We start from the raw sequence: 25,924 nt of genomic DNA on the forward strand, positions 1-25,924 counted from the left end.
ATGGTCACTTTTCAAGGTATCTGTAGGAAAATGGCATTTATACAGTATGTTGGAAAATGTTGTGAATAAAAGGTTTCAATGAAGGGTACTTAGATGCTTCATTTCCAGATAACATAACACACTTTTAATAAAATAAAAAAGTAAATATGAATCTGAGAATATTAAACAATACACGATGAAATGCAATTTGAAACTACTATGATATAATATTGTGTGTATCTATACAACTTTGACAGCGGAGATCTGGACAGCTAAGCATAGTCAGGGTTTCACGGCATCCACTCTGGTAACAAATTGAGTCTGGAGTAACTCATGTGTCAGGAGAATACGAATGTATTAATATATTTCCAATTTATATATTTAATATAAGTCCAAGTTATCGAGGATCTACAGAAGATTTGAATTACAAAACACCAACTTACCTGAATTAGCGAATTGCAGTAGGAATTAGGCAGATGTGCTTCGAGCCCACTGAAACAGGTCTTGTTGTACTGCAGATAGTCCAGTTCCTCTTGCACACCCGGCTTGCTGTACTTGACCTCCATCTTGCGATAGCGCTTTGGAATGGCCACAAATGTGTTGGCAGCACTGCTAGCCCCTCCCACTCCGCCGCCCACGTTGGCAGGACTGTTCATCAACGACCGCGACTGGTGGTCCATCGATTTCGTGTCAGACGATGATGTGCCGTTCTGCGGTGAATTGTGCACTGATATGTACGCTACCTGCAAATAAGTTATGGATTAGTTTACTACATTAATGGAGATTATAATGAATACAAGCTCTAGCACATGCATCTATTGAATTCAACCATCGTGAAATGACAGTATACTGATCACTGATCATGAATTTATTGATTATTCTTAACTTTCACAGCAATTAAAAAAAACACAATAATTTGTATACACCATGAAAATATATAAAAGAATCAAATGGCTCACAAGACTTTCGTCTGATCGTGAGCCTAAGGAAAATACAAACAAGAAATTACAAAAAGGTGAAAAACAACTATGGTAAGCAAATGAAGAACAGGAGGTTTGAAAAAAACTAAAGAAACTATAGTAAGATTAAACATGTTAACAAAAGAGAGAAAAGAAGCTAATAGAGTGTCGACAGATGAACAGAAACTAATACTAATTGGGAGAAGATGTATGAATATTTTGCCCTGCAGCATTTACCCTTCTCAAAGGATTAAACTTGCCTACATGTTCTCAAACTAATACCCTAAAACATAAACCATACTGCTAAATAGCTTATATTACGTAAATTACTTTACTAATGCCTTACATTATGTCTCCATATATGTCTGTAGACGTTTTAATCCATCTAAAGATTCCTTTTTAATATATTCATTGAAAAGCATGAAAGTCCTGCGGAACGGTATTTATCAGTTTATCACACATATAGGGGAATTGCATCCTACAAATCTGTAAACTAGTTTGTAGTAAACATTCAATGATCATGAGTTTTATCATTGTTGAATAAATTTTTTACGGCGATCATGTTTTGCGGTTATTCGCAATAGGAAATAGGTTTATGTTAGCCTACAACACAACTTAAGAGCTGGAAAAGTATTTCAGAGATACAATTTGATGATAGCATGATTGTATTTTACCTACATAGAATGATGATGTTTGTAAGTAGTATGAATATCTATTCTTGAAGGATACACGATCTTCCCAGCAACACTCAATGTTCAAATTTCAATTTGAATGATTTAAAAAATTGTAGAGATCACAAAGCGTTGGTTGATTTGAAGTGACAGTTAAGTGGGAATTATGCTCTATAAATGGATATCAAAGAAAGTGGGAATAATGATCTATAAATGAAAATCAGTGAAATAAATTAAAGACGAATAAATGTTGAACATAATGATTATGAATGGAATTTCAAACATGCATGTTAAATTGTGAGAGGTTAATAATATTTTTGGATATTTTTCTCGAAAGTTTTGGTAAATAGATTTGGATAAAAACGGAAAGCGGAAGCCTACACAGTAACTTCCCTTTGAATATAGATATTGAATGCAGTATTGCTTGATGGTTCGATTTGTGTCGCATAGGATAATAAATAATTATAAACTACTGAAACTACATAATTAGTATTAATAAATTTGTTTTCAATATTCACCTGATTCCTCAGTTTTGTATTCGGGTTGGGCGCGTAACCAATAGTTCCATTCATTTTCATACTCTGAAGAATTTCTGGGTCTATAGGCGGTGTTTGCCTAAACAATTCACAACACCATACTAAATAACAACTCGATAACACATTTAAACTAATACACTAAAACAACTTAACAAAAATCTAACAGAAACACACAAAACAGGAAACAATTAAAGCGTTTTAGGATTCAAATTGAAGCAACTCGAAATAGAAGCTACTAGCATCACGACTGAATGAAACAGGATTCTGAATATTTGATAAGAGTTTGAGAAATAAAAGCAAACATCATATCGAGCCTGATAATCTGAGATAATGACTATATATATCCAGCTACAGTGAGATTCACTTTAAACTGTCGGTAGTCCTTATTAATAACATCAATACTTCCCATTCATCAATGATTATTGTTGATATCGGCAGGAATGATAATTTTTAAACTAGCGATTATTTCTATAATAGAATTGATTGAATAAAATTGAAACCTTGTTTAGAAATGCATGTAATGAAGTAAAGAGGATCAGTTTTAATGGATTAATATTCTTAAAAAATACAGCTTTAGTTAGGTTGAGTTCTCCTAAATACTTCTGAGGTCCTCTCAATTATCCTTCAATTCTCATCTAATCTTCTTTATTCCTGTCAGTTCTTCTTTCTTTAAAGTCAATACTCTCCGCCGACAAACTCCGCTTGATGGAGAGTATTTTCATTTTACTCTCACCCATCATTTCAAGGAAAATGAAAGATGAATAAATTGTTATAGGGTTGGTTTCCGAGCTCGGGATCTGTAAGTTCTGGACTTAGAGTCTAGGACTGAAATAAGCTCTCGGGTCTAAATTGACTTTCTGAGTCACGATTTTATCTTCCAAACTCCGGAGTCTATCAAGTTCTCGACTTATTTGAGTCCAGGACATTAACGCATTGAACGTGAGGGAAATTCACAATATTTTGCTGTTGTTTTGTTGGCATTTTAGCAAAACGGAAACAGCTGATTACAGCGGGACAATTCAAATGAGCATGCTCTCCAAACCTTATTTTAAAAATACGTTCCGATTTCTTTGTTGGCTTATTCAAAGCAAAACTTTTGAAAGGTGAATGAATAAACATTTCATTTTACGTTATGCTATTATTGATCATTGATCCTAACCAGTGATTTGGAATAAAAATTTCATTAGGCTATTGAGTTTGAAAACATATTTGTTTTGAAAAAAAACTGGAGTAATAATTTATTATTGTTATTATTATTAATATGTTGAATATGACATTGAATAATAACATTCATATTGGAATATAAATTCCAAGGCAATCCTTGTATTATTTTGCTTGAACATTTTTAGGTTATGTTACAGTCGTAAAATGAGGTTCTTACGCATATTTCTGATACAATTTTATTCCAAAATGAACTTGCAAACTATAAATTATGAATTTAGATGGACTAATTCAAATAATTTAGGTATTCCATGATATCTATTTGGCTTTTTATCTACTCTAAAACAATAACTGAATTGTGTTTGCTCAGTTAAGACTAGAACTTGAATTTAAACCCTACCCCAGTCGAGGGTTTAAAATCACGCTGTTTCAAGTCCTGGACTTAACGATTTTTGATAAATCCTTGACTCAGAAAGAGGCGAGAATCTAATTCAAGTCCTGGACTTATAAGCCATTCACTCATAAAGCGAAATTATAAACTCCAGGGTCTAACATGATCTTTAAACTCCAGAGTCTATTTAAGTCCTCAACTACATTAACGCTCTGATTCAGAAAGCCAATTTTCTGACTCCAGAGTTTAAAGCCAGTTAAAGTCTAGAACTTAGTTAAATCCCGAGCTCGGAAACCGGCCCTTAGTGATGTAGATGATAATGAAATAATTTTTTAATAACAAAAGCAATTGACTTGCCCGCTCACCTGTTAACCTTTTGCAGGAACTCCTTAGGCCAATCAGACAACAGCTTTTGTTTTACTGTGGACGAGGGCGGCTGAAAGGCCAACGGCACAGCGGCCAGTATTGCCAGCCGGTCATCGATGCTGATTGGTGGATAGGTTTCGATGGGGTCGGCGAACTCGGTCGGCCTTGAGAATGTATTGAACAGCGCCCTGTCTGAGGAGGTGAGCAGGTGGATGGAGCCCCCACTGTCACCCACGGTTATCGCCTGGCACGAAGGCGAAACGTCCAGGGCTAGGCACATTGAGTTCGCGTTGTTCACCTGCCAAAAACACAAATGAAACTTAGGGAACAAATTTTCAGTTTATTCATTCATTATAACATTGGAACAGGAAGTCGTACAAGAACATGAAATACTACTTGGCTGAAATATTACGTCAGACATTTACGTTATGATACAACAAACAGTATCAACTGTGCAGTTATTCCAACAGTAAGATTCACTTCCTGTCAGATTTATTGAATGAGATGTGATAAGCAATGATATGGAATGATGACAGTTTGAAATGTATATCACAATACGTACAGTTGAAAAAGCTTACACACACTACCATGTACCGGATTAATGAGAGATCATAATGATTCTAATACTAACGCACGGTTTCTCAGTCGTTCCATAAACTATAACCATATTGTTTTGGAGACATCAGCCAAAAGATGTCAGTAGCGTAGGAAATAGCCTACCTACCTCACAACAAGCAGCATGGAATAATCAACCAAGATTTGATTGGTTACGGTACCATAACATCAAGGTCCGGTTGCACAAAGCCGGTTAAATTTTCACCGTGATTAATTTCACGAGAACCAATCAGAGAAGACGTTTTTAATAAGACGGCTTCTTGATCGGTTCTTTTGGGATTAATCACGATTAAAATTTAACCGGCTTTTGTGCATCTGGCACCAATATTGTTTACAAAATTGGCTGGTTTGGGATCATGCCATGTTGCCAGATTTATTGAACAGATAAATCGTTCCATAGCTATGGGTTCTATAAATATGTTTAAGAAACATAAAAAAATAAAAATTATTGAATACATAAAGTTATTGAATGAATAGGTATAGCGTTGTTTTTCATAAAATGTAATATTGATGAATGAAATACATAATGTGATGTTATTGAAGTAGAACAACTTATCACGCTGCTTACATACAGAGTACAACCGCGTAATAGCAACACAATGAAAGCTTGAGCAACTCCAAACTCTCCGCAAGTGAAGCAGATATTACCTCACTATAAACAGGCCCATTCAAAATTGTATGTAGCGGAAGATCAACTCATGCTTGTGATACGTTATTTTCACCCGTTTCCTTTCTTATGTAAGCAGCATTGAACTATAGTAATATTCACATTTTAGAGTAAGCACCTGATTGACATTGGTTTGCTATCCTCGTCTGTTATTGGAGAAAGTAGATAGCTCTATCTTAGAAGAAAAAATAGCATACGAAGATATTCCATGGTATAGGACGTTTATGTTCTAATTTTCAATTTTAACTCAGGCCGACAGTCCTAGTAGTTATTTTTCGTGAAGCTATGTGACGCTGGTAGTCTCTCATACTGAGCCGTTCTTACACTCTCAAAACATTAATCATAGACAGGAGTTGAATGTAATCGGCTTGAGTTAACAAAACGGCTTTAAATTAGGAACATAAACAACTTATACCATGGGATATCTCTTATGCTATATTTTCTCTATGTCTCTATCCTTAAACAACTCCGCACAATTGCTAAACTGTTTGTAGACTATGTAGAAACACAATGGACTACCAACATTTTTAATTACAATATTATGAAAATTCATTATTGAATCATATAAGCCTATCAAAAATATATTCTTGACGAATAAACTGTATTTGAGATGGGATTAACCCTTATTAACAAGAATCAACAGTTAATATAAGAAATAGAGAAATAGTACAAGGTATTCTTAGTTTTTCTCACCCGATCTGTGCTTCATTGTAAAAAGAATAAAGAATTAATATTTTATCAGATATAGGTACCGGGCGGGATGATTTGAAACAAGGCTATCTTCTATAGAAGATGATGATGAAAAAAGAAAAGTGACAAAAATTCATTCCTATACTTTATATTCCTATAATATACAGCCTTCCTTCCTACTTTGGAACATTAATGTGACAATAGGTGACCAAATGTATTTCTATACGAATACTGCCTTCCTTCCAACTTTGAAACGTTAAACTGACAATAGGTAAGGCTAAATGCGCTGACCTGATAGACGGTGAGATCAGGCTCGGAGATGCTGTGAGTGTCGACCAACTGCAGCTGGCCAATGGTGGAGGCGACTGCTATCCTCGAGGAGAAGGTGGGCATGAATCGCAGCAGCAGGGGGTCCAGCAGCAGTGGGATGGGGCTCACCACTCGCATCATACGCACGTCAAACACCAACAGGAACCGGTCCACGCCCAGGCTGCCTTGTCTGAAACAGCAATCACAAATTATAGTTATTAAACTACACTTGATTCTACAATCATTAGACACAAAAAATAACCACAATTAGTTATTTGTGCAACTAGTGCGCAAAGTGAAAGTTTGCTGCACCGAAAGAAACGTTCATGCCCAAGCCGTAGGCGAGGGCGGAATGGGTTTTTGAGTGCAGCAGAGGAACTTTGCGCACGTATTTCACATTAAATTTTTCCTACAGTTACCATGGAATATGAAAAGTGGGTAATTATGGGAAAAATTCCCTGAAATCCATCAAATGTTTGTGTGTGTGATGCTGTTATTAATAACAACCTTAATTTATTGTCAAATTGAATAATGTAGTAGTAAATGAATGAATGAAGGCGGCTGTGGTGGCATGTCGCTGTCCACGATGTCCTTGATATTATTATAACGTGCACCACAGCCACAGTTACCAACTTAATTTTGATTTTGCTGCACTGGTGCTCCATATAACCTCTTAATTATTTTTCCTACAGTTACGTTGAAAAGTGGCCATTGCTGCACTGATTACAGAACGCAAAGAATCACTTTTCCGCTCTAGTGCGGGAAAAATTTTTCTGCACTCCAGATTTGCAACATGGCAACGCAAAATACTTAGTAGGTTATATGGAGCAACAGTGCAGCAAAATCAAAATGAAGTTGGTAACAGTGACTGCTGTGGCTGCTATAGTGAGCAGAGGTGCAACGAAGCACAACGCGCTAATTATTACTATTATATATTATAACGAGGACAGCAACAGCACAGTGCCACCACAGCACACACCACACAGCCGCCTCGCCATTCAAACACTACTAAGTTATTTGATGGATTTCAGGCAATTTTACCCATAATTACCCACTTTTCATATTCAATGGTAACTGCAGGAAAAACGTAATGTGAAATACGTGCGCAAAGTTCCTCTGCTGCACTCAAGAAACCATTCCGCCCTCGCCTACGGCTCGGGCGTAAACGTTTTCTTTCGGTGCAGCAAACTGTCACTTTGCGCACTAGTTGCACAAATAACTATTGCGTTGTCATAATGCAAATCTGGAGTACGCAAAGTACTCACTTTGCGCACTAGTGCGGAAAAGTGATTCTTTGTGGCCTGCAATCAGTGCAGAAATGGTCACTTTTCAGGGTATCTGTAGGAAAAAATTCATACTCAATTATAAATTTTGGTTTTTATATACTTTGCTCGTATACTTTACGTGTAAAATTATGGCCTAATTGGCGAATTACGATTATTTTATCCGACAGAGTGCAGATCAGTAGATGCTCACAGCCAATAGTAAGTTTTTCTCTATGAAGTCAGTGCGAATGGTAGTACAGCATGGTTGCTAAGCTTATTTTTACACCGCCTTCGTGTTATCCCTATATCAGTTAGCCTCTATATGATTTTAATAATTGTTAATTCTTTTCAATAATGAATATTACATCATTCCAAATATATTATAACGATAAGAATATATATTTTACAATGTCTTAGGCCCACTAATTAATTTTCATAATTTATTTATTACATTGAGATTGAATATTCTGATATTTCATTACATTTGTACATAGATAACAAACATTGCTGGTAGACCTAATTTGGCACCGTTGCAGTTAGAAAAGAATGGGGCTTTCTGCTTTGTCTAATGAGACAGACAATGGTAGCAAACCAATGTTAATCAGACGCTGACTTTAAAGCTTTAGGATCTCTTTATAGGCCATTTTGATACAGGAAGCAGACTTCATAATCTCACAACTAATTTTCAAGTTCACTAAAAAACAATCATTATTTTATCTTCCAAAACAGCAATGATTTTACAAAAAAAAAATTCTTTATAAAACATTGAAAATTGTTGGTGATGGAGTGATTTTTTTTTATGGTTAGAATTGAATGAATAAGACGTTGATGTTGTCAATTATACCACTACGTTATACAACTGTATTAAATATAGTGACATTGACAACATCTTGGGAAAAAAGCACAACATCTCCAATACAATCAAATTATGGTTAGAATTGACTGACCGATTGGAGAATCCACAGGTGACGAGTAGGTTCTCGTGCACATCGAAGTCGGACAGACTGGCAGTGTGTGCCTCTAGGGTGTGCTCGATGTGCAGTGAGTTGGGGTCTCGCAGTGTGATCTGGCCAGCCGCGTTGCCACAGCAGATGAAGCGCGGGTGTTGTCGCAACAGCGCACAGCCCTGGTCACCCACATCCACCTACAAAACATTCATGCTAATTCAAATAGTCCAATACTAAGCAAATTGAATATTATCAAATTAAATCAATTTATTCCTCTCTATAAATACACATTACAAAAAATTATAGAAAGCATTATAGGAAATTTTCTTCACATGGGCTATGATGCCTGTGTGCGAAGAAGAGTCCGAATCATTTAATATATTCATTTTAATTCAGAGGAGGAAACAAGAGGTGAAACTAACTAAAGAGAGAGAAAAAAATGAAAGAATGGAAGAGAAGGGGATGAAAGAGAGAGTGAAAAGGAGACAGATAGAAAGAAGAAAGTACAAAATAGAAAAGTTTTAATTTCGGTCGTGGATCATCCATCAGGACCGCCAGGCCAGAGACGGACATAGCAAATTGAAAACAGATTATTATTTTCAAAAAACCTTTTAGAAATGGTAAACAGACCGCAATAACATCTCCGATGTTTCTCTACTCTGTTGGAACAGCCAAGAGAGCAACATTTTCTTGTACGCGGCATTACTGTATGTGTTAAAGATTGACAACTGAACAGGCATGTTGCAACACAAGCGATGACCATTATAATAGGGACATCGGGATGAGGCCAGACTCGTCAATCTAGGCATCCTTATGTTGCTAATGCTAGAGGCACGTGTGAAATGGTCATGATTTGATACAATTATATTTAGACTTTCCTTTCTTTTATGCATATGCACAAGTAGTGCCTTGATAAAAAGCTGTCGAATATCCAAAACCTGAAACTCCATGAAAAGCTGATCAGTAGGATAACGTCTTGGATGGCATGTAACATTATCGGATATAATAGAAAAATCTAAGCATAGATTGGAGTATACAGATTAAATTAGCTACTTATATATTAAGAGCGTAAAACGCGACTTTATTGTTACGCTAGAGAAGTTTACGCTCGAATTACATACATTTTTACAATAATACATAATATATTGTCGTCATTGTTGAGGTTATGGAGCTTACCCATCATGGAGCTTAGATAACTATATTATATCATACGGACAGAACCAGCAATCAATTAGCTGATTATAGACGAAAAATTATTAGTAAGTTATAATCTAAGAAAAATAACGTACTGTGCATACTCAGCAAGCGTAAAGTAGACTATTGGTTTCCGACCCAAAAATCAGCTATTCAGCTATTTTACGATGAGGCTTCGGTACATAGAGAAGTTTTACGAGCAGTTATAGAAAAAATATATATTTCTTTAAAGTTGTTAGTCACATCTTACCAGATTAACTTCCTGGCAAGTACTGAGATTGAACTCGATCAGATTGTGACTGTGTCCTGCCATCAAAAGAGACTGAGGTGATTGTGACAATTGAAGCAAGCACTGCATTTCTTCCATATTCGCTGATCTACAGAAACAAGAAAACAATATTAACATTGATAAATAATCGAACAATACTTTTCAACCAAGAAAACTATTTCTTCTATAGGCTTAGTTCAATTCCTACAGTAGAGAGAATAATTATAGCTTGCCAGTAAATGCAGTTCAGCTTTTATTATAGTGAGGTATCATAATTAGAACTAAGTCTAGTATTAGCAATTTTGTATGTATAATATAACAACTATGTATATGTTTTGTCAATAAACTCCTCTGGTTGCAATTCATTGGCAAACAGAGAAATTATTATTAATGTTATTAATACAAGCTATGATTGATTACTCATATTACTATTCTATTTAAGACGAGTGTTAGTGGGGTTTCACACCAAAGCTGGGCCGGGCCGAGCCGAGCCGAGCGGAATACGCGTGCGCGCTAACTATGCAGGATTGAGTCGGGAGCATTCAAATCAACGCCGGGCCGAGCCGAGCGGATTTGAGCAGTCGGCTTGACGCCCAACTCGAGCGTTTTCGGCCAAGCGGATTCTTCCTTATTTCACTTTAGTTCGATCACTCCACGTAGTGAGTTGCGCAGTATTTCATATTTTAACCTAAAAAATGTCTTGAAGCGAATCGGCAATCGGCTTCAGTGCGAACGCAGGCAGATTCCGCTCGGCTCGGCCCGGCCCAGCTTAGGTGTGAAATGGGCCTCAGTCTTCTGATGCTTACTCTAATTTTCTTATTGGCTTTTACTCAGTCTGTTCTTGCCTGCAGATTAAAGTAAAAAATAAACTGTACCACTCAATAAGCTGCATGTATATTTTGATTGTATTCATAACATCTCATCTTCAACTTTTGAATAGGTATTAGCAGTATTGCATATGCCTATAAAAATTAGATATAATTTTTCCAATGATGCTTAATATTTTTCACTCTGGTACTAGTACCATTTATTTTTTACAACATACGATTATAGACGGTTCTGAGGAGCCGAGAGACAATGTAAACAAACATGCGCGAGTGAGAGTGAATCTAGGAGCAGCTATACCGATCCACAGTAGCCAACTGACATATTTTCATAAACAGAGTAAAGTAAATTCGTATGGCTTTTGTTGGTGGGGAGTCCCTTGCGGGAAGGTCCCACCGCCTGAATATATATCATTTAAGCCGTCAATGGGCCTTACGACTGTCATACTTCAGCCGGGACCGACAGTTTAACGTGCCCATCCGATAACACGGGAGTAATCTGGTTAAAAAACTTTTGGTATTGAGAGGGTTTGATCCCGGGATCTCTATGCTGCTACGCAGGCACTCTATCCACTAGACCACGGATCACTCCTTCATAAACAGAAATCAATAACCATGCATAGAACGTAATGATTCAATGTGAATGAGAGCATTGTGAACTGGTATTTACGAGTCCAGCAACTGACTGAATATGATACGAATCACTCACCACTCTTAAAGTGCAATTCCTTAGCGGCGTCTCGAGACGCGTGGTTAGAGCCGTTGGGCTAGAGAACATAACCTATAAATTCATTAGATTCGATGACTCATTAGATTTTCGTGTTTTATGAACGTTATAGCAGCAGATGAAATAGAAGTGTTGGCTACTATATTACTTTTGTTTCATATCTAATGAATCATCGAATCTTATGAATATATAGGTTATGTGATCTAGCCGCGGCTGCTCTAACCACGCGTCTCTAGACGCGCGTCTCGAGTTAGTTCTCCTTTCTATTAATAGACTATAGCCTCGTTTATCAATTCATTTTCAAAAGTTGAAATAAATTCACTCAATAAATTATTGTACGACGATTGTTGATGTGACGGATTGTGCAACTCATGAAAATAGAGTGATGAATAAGAGAATAAAAATTATAAAGGTGATAGAATTTACTAACGTGTGAGTGAAGATAGGTATGCCACGCCGCATCTGACACCTGAGTGAGCTGGGAGTGAGTGCTAGTATGCCGTCGTCGAAGGTATGCAGACATCGCACGTCCTCACTGGCGTGGATCTGGAAGGAGGTGTGCTTCTGCAGGTCCGCGCCGTAATACGACGTCACGTGACCCTGAATGCAACAGGCAAAGCGTTCATTCATGAATTTATTGTACAAAACATTATAATAAATTCTAAATTCCTAGTTTATACATATTTTGGACTCAAAATTGGACAAAAATCGTGAAGTGTTAACATAACCTATTTTTTGGAAAATTCCTATCTAAATTTGGGAAAGGAACAGTTTTGGGCTTTAAGCCTGTTGTTCCTTTCCCAATCATTCATAGTTGAGAATGATATTGTAACCTATGTATCAATGTATAAATGTATAAATGTATAATCATAATATAATTATGACCATGGAAGAAAAACTATGCCGAGTCTTCATAATTCCTCTCCCAAATTTTAATAAAAAATTAATGTTGACTAATATTAGGTTATTAAATCAATTGGTAGTACAGTCTGAATAAACTACTTTGAGACTTAAACAATAAACTACTTTGAGACTTCAGCTTACAGTCAAACAAATATACACAAAGCCTCTATATTCGGTTAAATTGATACTTTCTTGTAGAAGTCCATGTGCCTGAATAAATTCAATGTGACAAAACTGTATTGGCTAACGCCAGCAATGAATATATTTAGGCACATGGGCATGAATGAGAAATTAGTATTTTCACAGTCTTAACCGCATACAATTTAGCAACGCTGATATTTGGTCAACTGGAAGCTTGAGTCTCTTCTTATTTTATTCAGTTAAGTCAGTTAGTAAGTCAGAGTTGAAAGAATCAACAAAAACTTGAAAGATATGTAAGAATGCATTGATATGAAAATCTTCCTTCAATTTCAAGATGGGGCCCGATGTCTTGAAAAAAACGCTTTACTCAAGTCGTAAGTACTGTTGTGAAAGTAAAACTCTACTTATTAAAACTCTACTCTCAGGTAACTTACGTATCTTATTAGACGCACATTGAATTAGCCTCTGTAAATTTACCGAGATGGAGAGTTGTAACCAAATATATCAAGTATATTGGATTTTTGATAAGTAATAATATTACCCAATAATACAACAACATGAAAATTTGTGGCATAACTTATTTTACGCATAACTCTTAAATTAATTCAATGATTTAGCTCGAATATGTTGAATAGATAGGATCATCATTGACGAATAAATATCACGTTATTAATCTGCAATACAGGATAGGATGAAAAGACATGGAAGTTGATAATAAAATTATTATCATATTTCACGGTGTGATGATTGTTTAGGAATATTTTATTAGCCCTTAGGAATATCACACTTTAATTCATTTAAAATACTGGATATACAGAGACATTAATTGGAGGCTTCCAATCGTGAACTCTAGCTGTAAAGTGTGTGCGAGAGATGAGGCTTCGATACAGATGAAATCTAATCTCCAACCAGAAACGAGCAGCTACAATATTGTATAAACTTTGAGTTCGCTACCGACTAACACCCGTTGACACAATTTTAATGATTTTCCATCCTGAACTAAGTAATTTATTAGTACATAATTTATGAATTATTTTTCTAGCACTGACACCCTGGTTGCCCATCCATAACAATTCCTCCTGCAGATCGAAGGCGACCGCCGAGACGCCGAAGCGATCCCCACCGTCCACCAGGATGGTTCTCCTCTCCTGGAATTCGGCCTCCACATTGGCATACTCCTCGAAGTTACCTTCCAAGTTGTAGGTGAAGCTTTCTTCGGCCTGCACCACGTCTTCATATACTGCACAACGAAAACATATTCAAAATTAGTCCTTTTTTCTCAACTAGCATCTTATTCAGTTACTTGACAATACTGAATTGACCGGTTTTGAATTATTGTTTATTATTTTTTCTCAAGTAACTTATCTTATTTGGTTAGGTACTTGAAAATACTGAATAAACCATTTTTGAATTATCGTCCTTTTATCTAAAGTATCAAATCAAATCAATTTATTCTTACAATTCACAAATCATACAGTACAGTTACAGTAAATTTATAGAATACACTTACGTTGTGAGAGTATCTTGATAAGTTAATTGAAAAAATGAATAAACTGGTTTTGAAATATTGTTAAGCTTGAAAAGAAGCATTTTGATTTTCGGAAATCAAATTCCGTACCCAAGTAACGGAAGATGAAGATGCTAGGCACTTGGTGTTGGGGTGTGTGCACACATAGAGCGATAAAGGTGGCCACAAATGACAGGACAAGTGTGTTGAACATGTGTGTACATGACACTTGTCCTGTCTTTAGTAGTCGGCCAAAGGCGTTTCGCGTTCTTGGATACTGAATACATGAAAACTGAAGTTTATTATTGAATTAATAGGAGAGAAAGAGAGATAGAATGAGCGACTCTTATCATATTATAAAATCTATACCGAAGATGAATAATATGCTAGGCTATGGTTTATTTATTTATTCTTATGGTTTTTATCGGCAGAGAGATCCTTTTGGATATGCCATGGTGAGATTCAGGTTAAAAAGCCAGAATCTGGTTAACTATGGTTTGCTATCCTTCCTTGTCTGTCATTTGAAAAAGCAAATAGCTGTATCCTTTTCAATCTTTGCAACGTTGCCAAATCGTTAATAGCCTATAAAGAATTATGATAAAATACTAGGATGTTTCAATATCTCAATTATGAGAATTTATTATTGAATCATGAGAAGATAGATTATTGTATTGGATGTAAAATATTTTAGATGTAACTTATTGTTCTTCTACAGGAGAATTCCTTCTACTAATTGAAGTGACACGGCAACTTGAAGAAGCTGCTTTTCTCAATAGTACACTTGCCTGCTGCTTTTTATGTATCTATTGTGATACTGTATTTGAAGTTCCTAAGCACATTCAGTTGGTTAACGATCATGACTTTTGAAAACACCAAATAAAAAAATGAAGGATCTATTATGTACTGTTATTCTATTTAAAATTGTCTTATACCATTCATTTCTCATCCACCCGTACAAAGCGTAATTTAGCTGGCCTCTGACCATCCAAGTATAAAGTTTGAAAATATATTTGAACCCATGTTGGGGCATGTTCAAGTTGAATTTTAAATTATTTCTGCAATAAAAGTTTGAGGCTTTAAGAAGCCAATAGAAACTATTGAACATCTTTATTGAAAATTTCTTATAATTTTTTTAAATATTTATAGCCTAATCATACTGACCGTGATTTCGACTTACCGCACCATTCTTGACCTCAATTAAACAGCAATTCTTACATGCTGAATATATAAATTTTAGGCATACAATTAAGATGGTGGTTAAGTAAATACAATGTCATACATAGGTAAAATTTTACGGTTTTTTACAATAAAGGACCATTACCTATAAAAATTAGCTTTGACAGAAGAATGTTCTGTATTTTCAGCTTTATATACGCAACCTCTCTTCAACAAGTATATACTTGAGATGGGCTAAATCAAGTAGGGGTTTTTATACAGATCTTGCCTAGTAACAACATGGTTACTGATATAAAACTATTGATTCAGAATTATTTAATAGGCTGGTAAGCCAAAATATTAAAATACTATAATGGTGAATTGAGGTTAGGTCGATAACTAAAAGGTTAGTAAAGTTTGTGCAGTTTATAGGAGTTTAGATTAGCAATAACACTTTGATTTTGAGACTCTCAAACACTTTATTTTTCAATAGTAACTAAATACTGGAAAACAATGCAATGAAGAAAAACTAACTTCTAATAAAGTTACTACCTGTTGGTAAATTAATAAAAAAATTTACTCACACAAAAGCTCTTCATGCCCGGTATCATACGGGCGAAGACTTCTTGATCTCAAATCCATATTACAAGTAAATTTACTTAATTTGTTTAGTAAAAAATGTTATTACATTGTCATAAATTAATTTGGTAAACAACTGAGAACTGACAAATTTGACAAGACAACCCGATCTGCAAGCGCCATATTGTTTTCAGTCTTCGTCAATCTTCGGCTATTATCGACAACGCGGTAACATGGCGGTACATTCAAAATAGTTTTTAGACTGTGGTTTGTAATGAAATAATTTAATTATTTCAAATTGAATTAATGTTAGAATGTTTATTAGTATATTTCTTTTCAAAGTGAAATTATAAATAAACATAGACTAGATCATTTTCGGAATTCTACAATAAATTTGATCATAATGGATACCGTAACATAAATAAAAACATTTATCAGTCAAGAATGTCATAGGAAATTAAAAATAAATTTTAATACCTACTTAGGTATTTAATTAACTCAACCATATTCTCTATAATTTGAGTAGCCTACGATACAGAATACAAATATGTATTCTGTGCCTACGATATCCTTCGGTTAGTGTACCGGTATTTCATTTCATTTTTCATCCCTCTGACCACCTATGAAAGGGGTAGCCTATACAGATTTGTCCATAACAATAGATTCTAACTCGTCAATCTTTTCATTTCATAATGCAAAAAGAATTCCTCACTGGAATAAGGACAAACCTGCAACAACTCCTCCTTCACCTTAATTCTAAACTTCACTTGTGAGAGCCTTAACGCGTGTTGGCAATGAATTATTATAAAGCCGAATTCCTGCACTCTTTACCCCCCTCTCATACATACTATAGTGAGGTCCACGTTATAATGACAGTATTTTATCAACTTTGGTTTTGCTATCCTTGTCTATCATTCGACAAAGCCGGTGGTACTATCCTTTTCTAGGTCCACAACGATGCCAATTATGTTTTTGTCAGTGTAAAAATATAATTATAATTAATGCAGAGAATCGGCATCGCTATTCTTTTATCTTTATCCACTGCCATTATAACGTGGACCTCACTTTAGTTCGATGAATGTCATCTCTGAGGTTTTGTCTATATCTGATATCGTATGAGTGGAACAACTCACCTGTATTGAACCTATCTTTATTCTTCTCAATAAAACAAAGAGCCTTCAAAATAATTATAAACACCTGGTAGTGGGAGAATATTTAACTATTTGAAATAATCTCTACAACTTGCTCTAATAAATTCACTTAACATCACTCTAACTGCCCATTTTTGGATCCTAAATATATGTATTGCATGAGTTGAATTGCCCCAAAATATAAAACCGTATGAAATAAGAGAATGGAACACAGCAAAATAAACACTTCTAAGCGTTCCTGTATTCAGCAATTTCTTAACGGTTCTAAGAACAAATACTGCCGAGTTAAATTTGCTTTTTAGTTGGTATAAATAAGGTCGCCAGGCCTATAGTACATATTCTATCTCTCGTTCGTCGACCGCAAAAACAAAAAAGAACCTTGAGGCATTCTAAGAATCTTCAAAAAATATGACTCCAAAACTAATATTTTCATAATAATTGTTTTTTCCAGTCAATGTGACAGTTATACTGTGTATTCTTGAACTGATCATATTTAATAACTCACTTATATATTAAATATATTACTCAAAAAATATAGTAAATATCACTTTAAGAATAGGTACAGGATAACTGTCACCAGTCACACTGACTGGAAGTAACAATTATTATAAAAATATTAGTTTTGAGTAAATTACGCAACAATTACTATTATTATCATACTTCTTGACAGACAATATACGGTATACGTGAGTGCTTGAATAGTATAGACGAGTTTCTATCGATAGTTTTAAAATTGCAATCTAGATTCTTTATGCACAAGTTCAGATCAATGTAGAAAAAACCAAACTCTATTAGTCTACTGTTAAGAATATTATTATTGTGGTTCGTCACTCTTCATATTTGTTTCTTCGTCAAATCCTTAGTACCTATTTAAGTTTAGTCCTTTTATTTTATTTAAGTAGCCTATATGTATGAATAGTTATGTTTATTTATTTATATTTTTAATGATATGTCATATTATAAAGAGTTTGTAATATGTCTTGAATATTCTAAATTGGCAATAAATTCTAAAAATTTTGTAAGTACTACACTATTAAGTACTGTATTTCCTATGAATGATTCGCAGGAAATATTACAGTCAAGTTCAGTTTGGTGTCCCAGCAGAAAAGCAACCATGAGAACGGTTCTAGAAGGTACTTGCTAGGCAATTGAAGCGCGTGCTTGGCTAAAAGAACGTTTTCTACAGTCTACATAAATCCGGCTCCTTTTTTCAGTTGAGCTGAATAACAGGGACATTTATTTCTAAATTTCTATACGTTTCAAGGTACCCTGAGTCCAAAAAAGTGGTTGTCGGGTATTGGTCTGTATGTATGTGTGTGTGTACACGATATCTCATCTCCCAATTAACGGAATGACTTGAAATTTGGAACTTAATGTCCTTACAATCAATATAAGGATCTGACACAAACAATTTCGATCAAATGCAATTCAAGATGGAGGCAAAAATGTTGTCAAAAACAGGGGTTTTCGCGATTTTCTCGAAACGGCTCCAACGATTTTGATAAAATTAATACCTAATCCCATATCTGTAAAAATTCAGGAGCTCCGCCCTATCTATGCAAAGTTTGATTTTAGATTCCCAATTATCAGGCTTCAGATACAATTTAAACAAAAAATTTCAATTGGAAAAGATTCAGCATGAAAATCTCTACAGTTAATGTTTAGTAACATTTTCACCTAAAATTGAAAATAAGCTCGAAATTCGAGAAAATGTGATTATTCAATTGCAAATTGTTAGAAACTGTTAATCATTCACTATGAAGAGATAGCAGACCTCGTGTGTCTCCAGGGTTATTGTCCTATCACCAGCTGGTTCAGATCTTTGAATAAAAGACTTGAGATGCGCGTGAACACTAGCTTCAGGTGATAAATTTACGTCATAACGTCAAGGAAAGTTGTGAGTGCGCCACACGAGATTTTTACAAATAACAACTTATTTATATACAACGAGATTCGATCACTTCAAACACTCGGCATTGTTGAATGGGGAGCAATGGTATTACAGTAGGCTAAGGGAAGGTGACAGTTTGAAGTGAATCCTACTATGGCTAAGGTAAATTACTTTAGTAAGGAGTGAGGGTGGAGTATTGTGAAATATGGTGATCAAAACACTTGAATTATTACAAACACTTATTAGATTAATTGATCTGAGATTCACTGTAAACTGTCGAACAGTATTAATGTTATTCATGAGAGATACTGTCGTATTGAATAAATAAGATGTATTTCGTTATACAGAGTGAGTCATATGTATGGGAACCCTTCAATAAGTTGGAGACTGTTGTAGATATAATACTGTAACTTTTAGGACAAGTTATTGGTCAAATACTCTACTTTTTGACGTACAACTCAATTTCAACCCCTCATAAGGGGGTGACTTAAGGGTTGTAACTCGAATATTTTGAATGTAAACACCCATTGTGTGGCACATCATTTTAAAGGCCTTTTTAAAAAAGAAAGATGGCATCGACAAAAATGTTTTATGATATTTGTATCCAAAATGGCGGCTGATTGAAGTTTTTGTTTAAAGAAATGAGGGGTTGTAACTCAAATATTTTGAATGTAAACACCCATTGTGTGGTACATCATTTTAAAGGCCTGTTCAAAACAATAAAGATGAAATCATAAATTGTTCTGATTGAAGTTTCAAGTGAAGACTAAATCTTCAATCAGTCGCCATTTTGGATAGAAGTATCATAGAAAATTTTTACTGATGCCATCTTTCTTGTTCCAAAAAGGCCTTAAAAATTATGTAGCACACAATGGGTGTTTACATTCAAAATATTCAAGTTACAACCCCTAAGTCACCCCCTTATGAATGGTTGGAATTCAGTTGTACGTCAAAAGGTAGAAAAAATAACAAATTCAGTTTTCAGCTTGTCATTATTATTTTGTTTTGCTTGTTTTCACTGTAAAAATAGTTTTCTATTTAAAATAGTGGAAATTTATTATTATTATATACAGTACAATATAAATAGGTATGATTACCTTACCTATTATCAAAGTCATCTTCGCAACTAATAATAGTCAGTAAAATAAATACTTCTTAATAGTATGAGTTGTTGATTATGCAGCTTTGTTTATTTTCCATGTAAGAGTTACCTAGTTATTTTTCATTTTATGAATATATCACTTTACAACTTTACATAGACGATAATTACAATTTTCACAAATTTTTGATCACTTAAGACGATGATGAGTGCTAGGAATCCCTCTTCTTTTTCTCTTCATTTTCCTCCTTATTGGCGCTTCTGTAAACGAGAGTAAAAACATAAGATGAAAAAAGAACAAGAAATAAAGAAATAAATTAATGAAGGCAATCGACTAAAAGAAATGAAGAATGAAATTGAATTATGTACGAGAATCATTTTCTTCCAACCTAAGATTGATCATAAATAAAAGACGAATATTATATGGATCAGCCTACCAAAACCCTCTTCATAAAATGATAACGCCAAATGAGTTTATGTGGGCTATGACGTTGTTTTGGAACTTCTAGTTAGTATGGAAGCTCTGCACTCAAAGTCATGTGTTGAGTTTGGGGAAGAGATATAAGTTACTGGTAGCCGAGTCAAGTTTGTATGGTGGGTGATCGAATAACGCTACGTAACTAGCACTTGACGGTAAACTCATGTGAGGCAGCTATGTTTGTGGGTCTATAACTCGACAAAAATTGACGATGTGGCCCCACCGATCACAGGGTATTTGGTGGAGATGATAAGTTGTTCAGCTCTGTGAAAGTCGCCCCCCCCCTCCTACCACTGGTCTGTGTCTTATATGAGATCGGAGGTTGAAAAAAATAATCCTCGTAATAAAATTCTCTTGATGAAGGAGATGTCATGGAATTCTCATTTTTTATCAACGAAACTCAATATTCCCCAATTGGATGAAATTATTGGAAATTCATTGAGTTAACAACAAAATATAATAATAATTATGAAATAAAATTGAAAAATCTTTAACCAAAAATATAAAGTATATTAATTTTATTACCATAAATAAATGATTTGTTAATGCAACAATACCTATTAATACTCTGAAAAGATTTTCTCTTGTCAGAAACAAGAGTGTGCCTTCTCTCTTTTTTGTAACATTATTGAACTGACCTATAAAAACATTAATACGGTATTAGACTTATTTTCGGTTTCAGATGAAATTTAAACAGATTCGAAAGATGTAACTTATCCTGCCTAATCAATGAAGACGGTATTTATAAGCGGTATTCAATCCCAATAACGTTCTGAAATAAGAACGTTTTGGTTGTCCAGCAACCAATCAGAACGATTCTAGTTACTTACTTGGCTAAAAGTTAATAGATGATCAAAATGAATGGCCTTGATAATCATTGAAAAGTGGTAGAATTTACAAATAAACAAATCTTAATACATATGACACATTGGAAATAACATTCAAAAAGCAGTAGTATCAAAATTATCAATTATTAAAAAAATTAGTTGTCAGAAAATTGAAATTTTAAGAATGTATTAAAAAAAAGTTATTCTCCTTCAAGTTAGTTTTAAAAAGGCTGTAACTCAATTGGAATCGAACAATTAGTTTCTTATTTTTGCAGAGAAATATGCAAAAACATTAATTAGACATTGATTTTTGAAGATTGAGGCAAGTAATTTAAAAAGGAAACAAATATGATTTTGCTGACATCAAATTTATAAAGTTACTTGGATGATGAACGTTAAAATAATTGTTCTTTCTTGATTAGACTATAAATTGAAGTAACTCAGCAAAGTATACATAAATAAATGGTAGTGATGATTTCAAGTCGTTTTAATCAGTATAAAGGGCATTAATGCGAGTCAGATTAGTCAGAGTTTCGTTGATAAATTCATTAAAAAACCAAGTGAAACTTCAGACTAAGCTGACATTAACAACTTCACAAATAACTTTGTACACCTTGTGAATTTATTACAAAGTACAACGTACTTAACAGTATGCAGTCCTACTGTAAAGCTCTGCTTTTCAATCAATTTCTTTACTGCTGAACAGAAAAACAATTACCATTGGTTCTTATTATTATTATTCTATTGATTCAATGAATAATAATTATTATTAATAATCATTATTATAAGTTGGAGGGAGAAAGATGGAACAAAGGAAAGAAAAGACCTAAAATGGCAAGTGAGAATATTTATCACAGTTGAGAGAGAGAGAGAGAGAGAGAACAGGGAGATTGATTATAATGAATTATTATTATTCAATGAATTATTAGGTTCTTACCGGTTCTTAACAGTGTGTTCATATATTGACACACTGAAAATGTGTACACTCTCATAGAGGAAATATAATTATTCTCTAGACTTTTGTGAAAAGAGAGATGAAAATGTTCGAACACTCCCATAAGAGCCAATGCTATTATTTTTCTGTCCAGCAGAACAGAAATTGATTGGGTAGCAGCAGGGCTTTAGGTGAGCTTTCCCCTATATTATTTAAAAGCTTTTAAATTTCATCAACTAGAGCCCAGAAATCAACTGGACCATATTTAATAAGATGAAAGGATAAATCAATATGTAATTACCATAGCAGGTTGATGTAGTACAGGTGAGACTAGAAAGCAATTAAAATACACTCAAACCAGCCAAAGCTCTTCAATCATATTAGTCTTCAATTCAGATTAGACAAAATCACAATTTTCAATAAAAAAGCAAAAGTTTGATTTCATACTGTTTGGAAAGCGTCCGATCAGATTATCAGGAGAGCCTTGTCAGAGTCTCCAACCATTAGCTGATCGTACAACATCTGAAAAATACCATTACCCAAGTCAACAAAGTAGGTAAGAAATTTACATTAAACCATGAAATTGAAATTCATTATTGGATAACGAAATTATTAACTAAGAAGAGAACCATGCAGCGATTACCACCCTAAACCATGAGTAAAAGAAACTCACATAAATGCTAGATTTTAAATAGTGTAAGATGAATAATTGATTAGGAGAGCTTCCGAATCTCACAAAAAATACATTCACCACACCTTAGCCATGGGTAGTTGGAGTATAAGATTCAATATAAAAAAGCTTATCAGAAAATAATTATCAGAAAAGCTTCAAATTATTAAAAAAATTATCGTCTATTCATTGGGAGAATGTAAAGGAATACTGCATTATGTGTTCAGGATCATCAAAGCTCTATAGTCCACGAAAACCAATCGACACCCTGTTCGGCCACTAATCCAGATAGTTGGGTAGTTATTGAAACAAATTACTGCAACTAAACAGAGACACCACTCGCTCGGACACTAGTGTAATACGAGCCTTAGTTCCTCAATTGTCTTCATTATAGTTTTTATATTCACCAATGCTTGATAAAGAAATTCAAAGATGTTTGATCAAAGCTGAGTAAATGGATACAAATATTTGTAATTTAAATATTACAAATTCAGGATGAATGGTAAAAATAGGTTTGAAAAGCGTTTTGTAAACTTGGATGGCCAACAAACTTAGTCTATTAGCTTGCTTATTCATAATCTAGTTTGGAATAAAAATACAGTTTTATAATAACAATATGCATTTATTAGATTGAACTCATTTCAATGATACAAATCACCACCTTCCTGCTGGAATACAATAATTATTTCAATTGCTTGAATTCAATAACACTGCGCTCACAATAATTCTCACCTTCAGGAATTAAGTACTCAAACAATTGCGTTACTAATTGTTAATTATTCGATAATAATTGGAGAATTTGGCACAATAATTACTCGAATATAATAATAATTTAGGTTATTCTCAATACATTAATTCAAGGTTTCGATTTCAAAGCAGATATTGCCAAGGAATCGAGAATATATTTCCAAAAGTTGAAAATGAATAGCATATCTCATGAATGTCAAGGAACTGATTGAAATTTTTTTTGAATGAATGTAATATGAGTCAAGATACTACATGAGACACACTTGAAATTTCATATTTTGAAACAAAAATATACTGTTTTCTTCATAAAATAAAGGTTGATGTTGTGATATTTATTATTGTGATGTATAATTTTCAGCATGTATAACAGTACAAACCATTGAACAAATTTGAAATTCAATATCGAATGAGTATTTTTTTAAAAGCAATTTATATAAAATGAAATAAGAGTATGATGCGATTAATAGGCAAGGAGATTGAAAATACTTTTCATGGTTTAATGATTGCTTATTCAATATATTTTTCGAGTATTCAAGTTTTAACTACCTAGACAAGAAACTTACAGTATTCTTTCACTCAAGAATTTTTCTCTCATTCATAAATAGGCCTTTAAATAGGAAAGATTCAGTGGAAAATACAGCTTAATAATAAACCTAATAGATTAAATAATCATTACAATACAAAATTATTGTTAAAATTATATTTTGAAATAATATTGCGTGAATTCACTTGGAAAAACTGGGGGCAAATTTATTATAAGCTACTTATAGCTCGAATACATTTATTAAAAATCGTATTCACCATTTTTTAATTAACGATATCAGATATATTACCAATCATTGCGAAATAACCTAATTATATAAATTCTTCATCATACTGTTATCCTTATCACAAAATAATACAATGATAATACTGAATATTTCATTTTAAAATAAACTACACAAATAGCCAAAGGTTGTTAATATGAACTAGCATTACATCATCCGTGGATTGGGTTATTTCGATGAATAAATAATTTTCATAAGTATAGTGAATGAAAATAAAATCTGTGTCTCACTAAGTCGTATGCATTTAATGCTAAAGATGTAGGAATAATCCTCAAGATTCGTATTTTATAAAGTTTCAAAATGTAATTTTGTTTGAATACTGTGATCCCAATATAATAAATTATTGGAAAGCGTAGCTTTTCATCATTAACTTAAAAAATAAGACAAACTAGTTGAATCCATTTTGAAATTGGCTGTACTCGCTCAGATTCCTAACCCAGATTCACAAATCGATCTTTCCAACAAATATACACAACTAAAACTAATGTAAATGCTAACTACTTAATATTCAACAAAAGGATTCTGTACAAATAATAAGTTAACAAAATTCAACAACTAAAATAGTATACATCATGAATGCATTCGAGTAAACTATACAGGCTAATCATTTGTCTGTGTATTTCGGGCATTATTGTTTTCTGAGTGATTATATTCAAATAAAGTGAGGGTTGTTTGATTCTGTTGATCACATTGATTGTAGTATGCAATAACCATAGGCCTACTTTACAAACTGAGTATATCTCACTTAACTCACGTAATTTGCAACAAAGTCAATGTCTTATAGAGAAGTAATGCATTTTTCAGGTTTCATTATTAATTTGATATATTATATAACAAAAAATCATGAAATGAGAGTAAAAGAAACTATCCAAAACGGTTACATTTCTGAATTTCGATATCTATATATTGTTTCAAAAAGTATTTTATAGTTTTAGTTCATATTTTAGATCTTTGTCTGTATAAGAAAAACTTTTATTCCTTTACATTTAAATTATATTTAGGTGGGCGAGCAACTAATGAAAGTATTTATGACGTAAATATAACTTCTCAAAAACTGTTATCATTCTCAAGTTATGAAATAATTGAAGATTAAATAATAACAGTAAAATTTAATAATAATATCAGGTAAATTACAATTCAAGAATTAAATAATAGGTGTTTTCAGAACTTTTTCTGAATATGTACATGGATTGCAATGATTTTTAATGAATTTACATAATAATAATAATCAATAGATTAATTAACGTGCCCTACATTTGGGGGGAATGTTTTGATTTTATAAAATTATATTTGATTACTAAAATTATTTTTACAGTTTTAGTCCACTTATTATAAATTAGACTACAGTTTGTATAAATTTGAATAAACTTAAATTACAGTATTAGAATTCACTAGTTGTTCAAGGTTCAATAATGGATATCATTGAGCTTGATTCAACGATAGCTA

General features: G+C 33.7%; 2 protein-coding genes across 8 annotated transcripts in view; both read right to left on the minus strand.

Moving 5' to 3' along the window:
- Positions 1–16,059, minus strand: part of LOC111047786 (PAN2-PAN3 deadenylation complex catalytic subunit PAN2) — a 44,460-nt gene extending 28,401 nt beyond the window's left edge. The window contains exons 1-9 of the mRNA XM_022333627.2: positions 15,860–16,059; positions 13,663–13,853; positions 12,000–12,169; positions 10,001–10,127; positions 8,557–8,753; positions 6,327–6,534; positions 4,063–4,361; positions 2,128–2,224; positions 423–722 (exon numbers count right to left, since the gene is read on the minus strand). Coding sequence (XP_022189319.2) covers positions 423–722; positions 2,128–2,224; positions 4,063–4,361; positions 6,327–6,534; positions 8,557–8,753; positions 10,001–10,127; positions 12,000–12,169; positions 13,663–13,853; positions 15,860–15,917 — 1,647 coding nt within the window. The 5' untranslated portion in view covers positions 15,918–16,059. The remainder of the gene's footprint in view (positions 1–422; positions 723–2,127; positions 2,225–4,062; positions 4,362–6,326; positions 6,535–8,556; positions 8,754–10,000; positions 10,128–11,999; positions 12,170–13,662; positions 13,854–15,859) is intronic.
- Positions 16,060–19,869: 3,810 nt separating this feature from the next.
- The window catches only part of LOC111047784 (PH and SEC7 domain-containing protein), a 121,069-nt gene continuing 115,014 nt past the window's right edge, over positions 19,870–25,924 (minus strand). For 4 of the 7 annotated variants that reach the window (XM_039421009.1, XM_039421007.1, XM_039421006.1 and 1 more), the window contains one exon: positions 19,870–20,256. In XM_039421009.1, coding sequence (XP_039276943.1) covers positions 20,208–20,256 — 49 coding nt within the window. In that variant the 3' untranslated portion in view covers positions 19,870–20,207. Of the gene's footprint in view, positions 20,257–22,535; positions 22,757–25,924 lie in introns of all 7 variants that reach the window. The other 3 variants (XR_005570459.1, XR_002605870.2, XR_002605869.2) reach the window with 2 other exon arrangements.

Source organism: Nilaparvata lugens, chromosome 2 (genome assembly GCF_014356525.2).
Source record: "Nilaparvata lugens isolate BPH chromosome 2, ASM1435652v1, whole genome shotgun sequence".
NCBI classification, from domain to species: domain Eukaryota; kingdom Metazoa; phylum Arthropoda; class Insecta; order Hemiptera; family Delphacidae; genus Nilaparvata; species Nilaparvata lugens.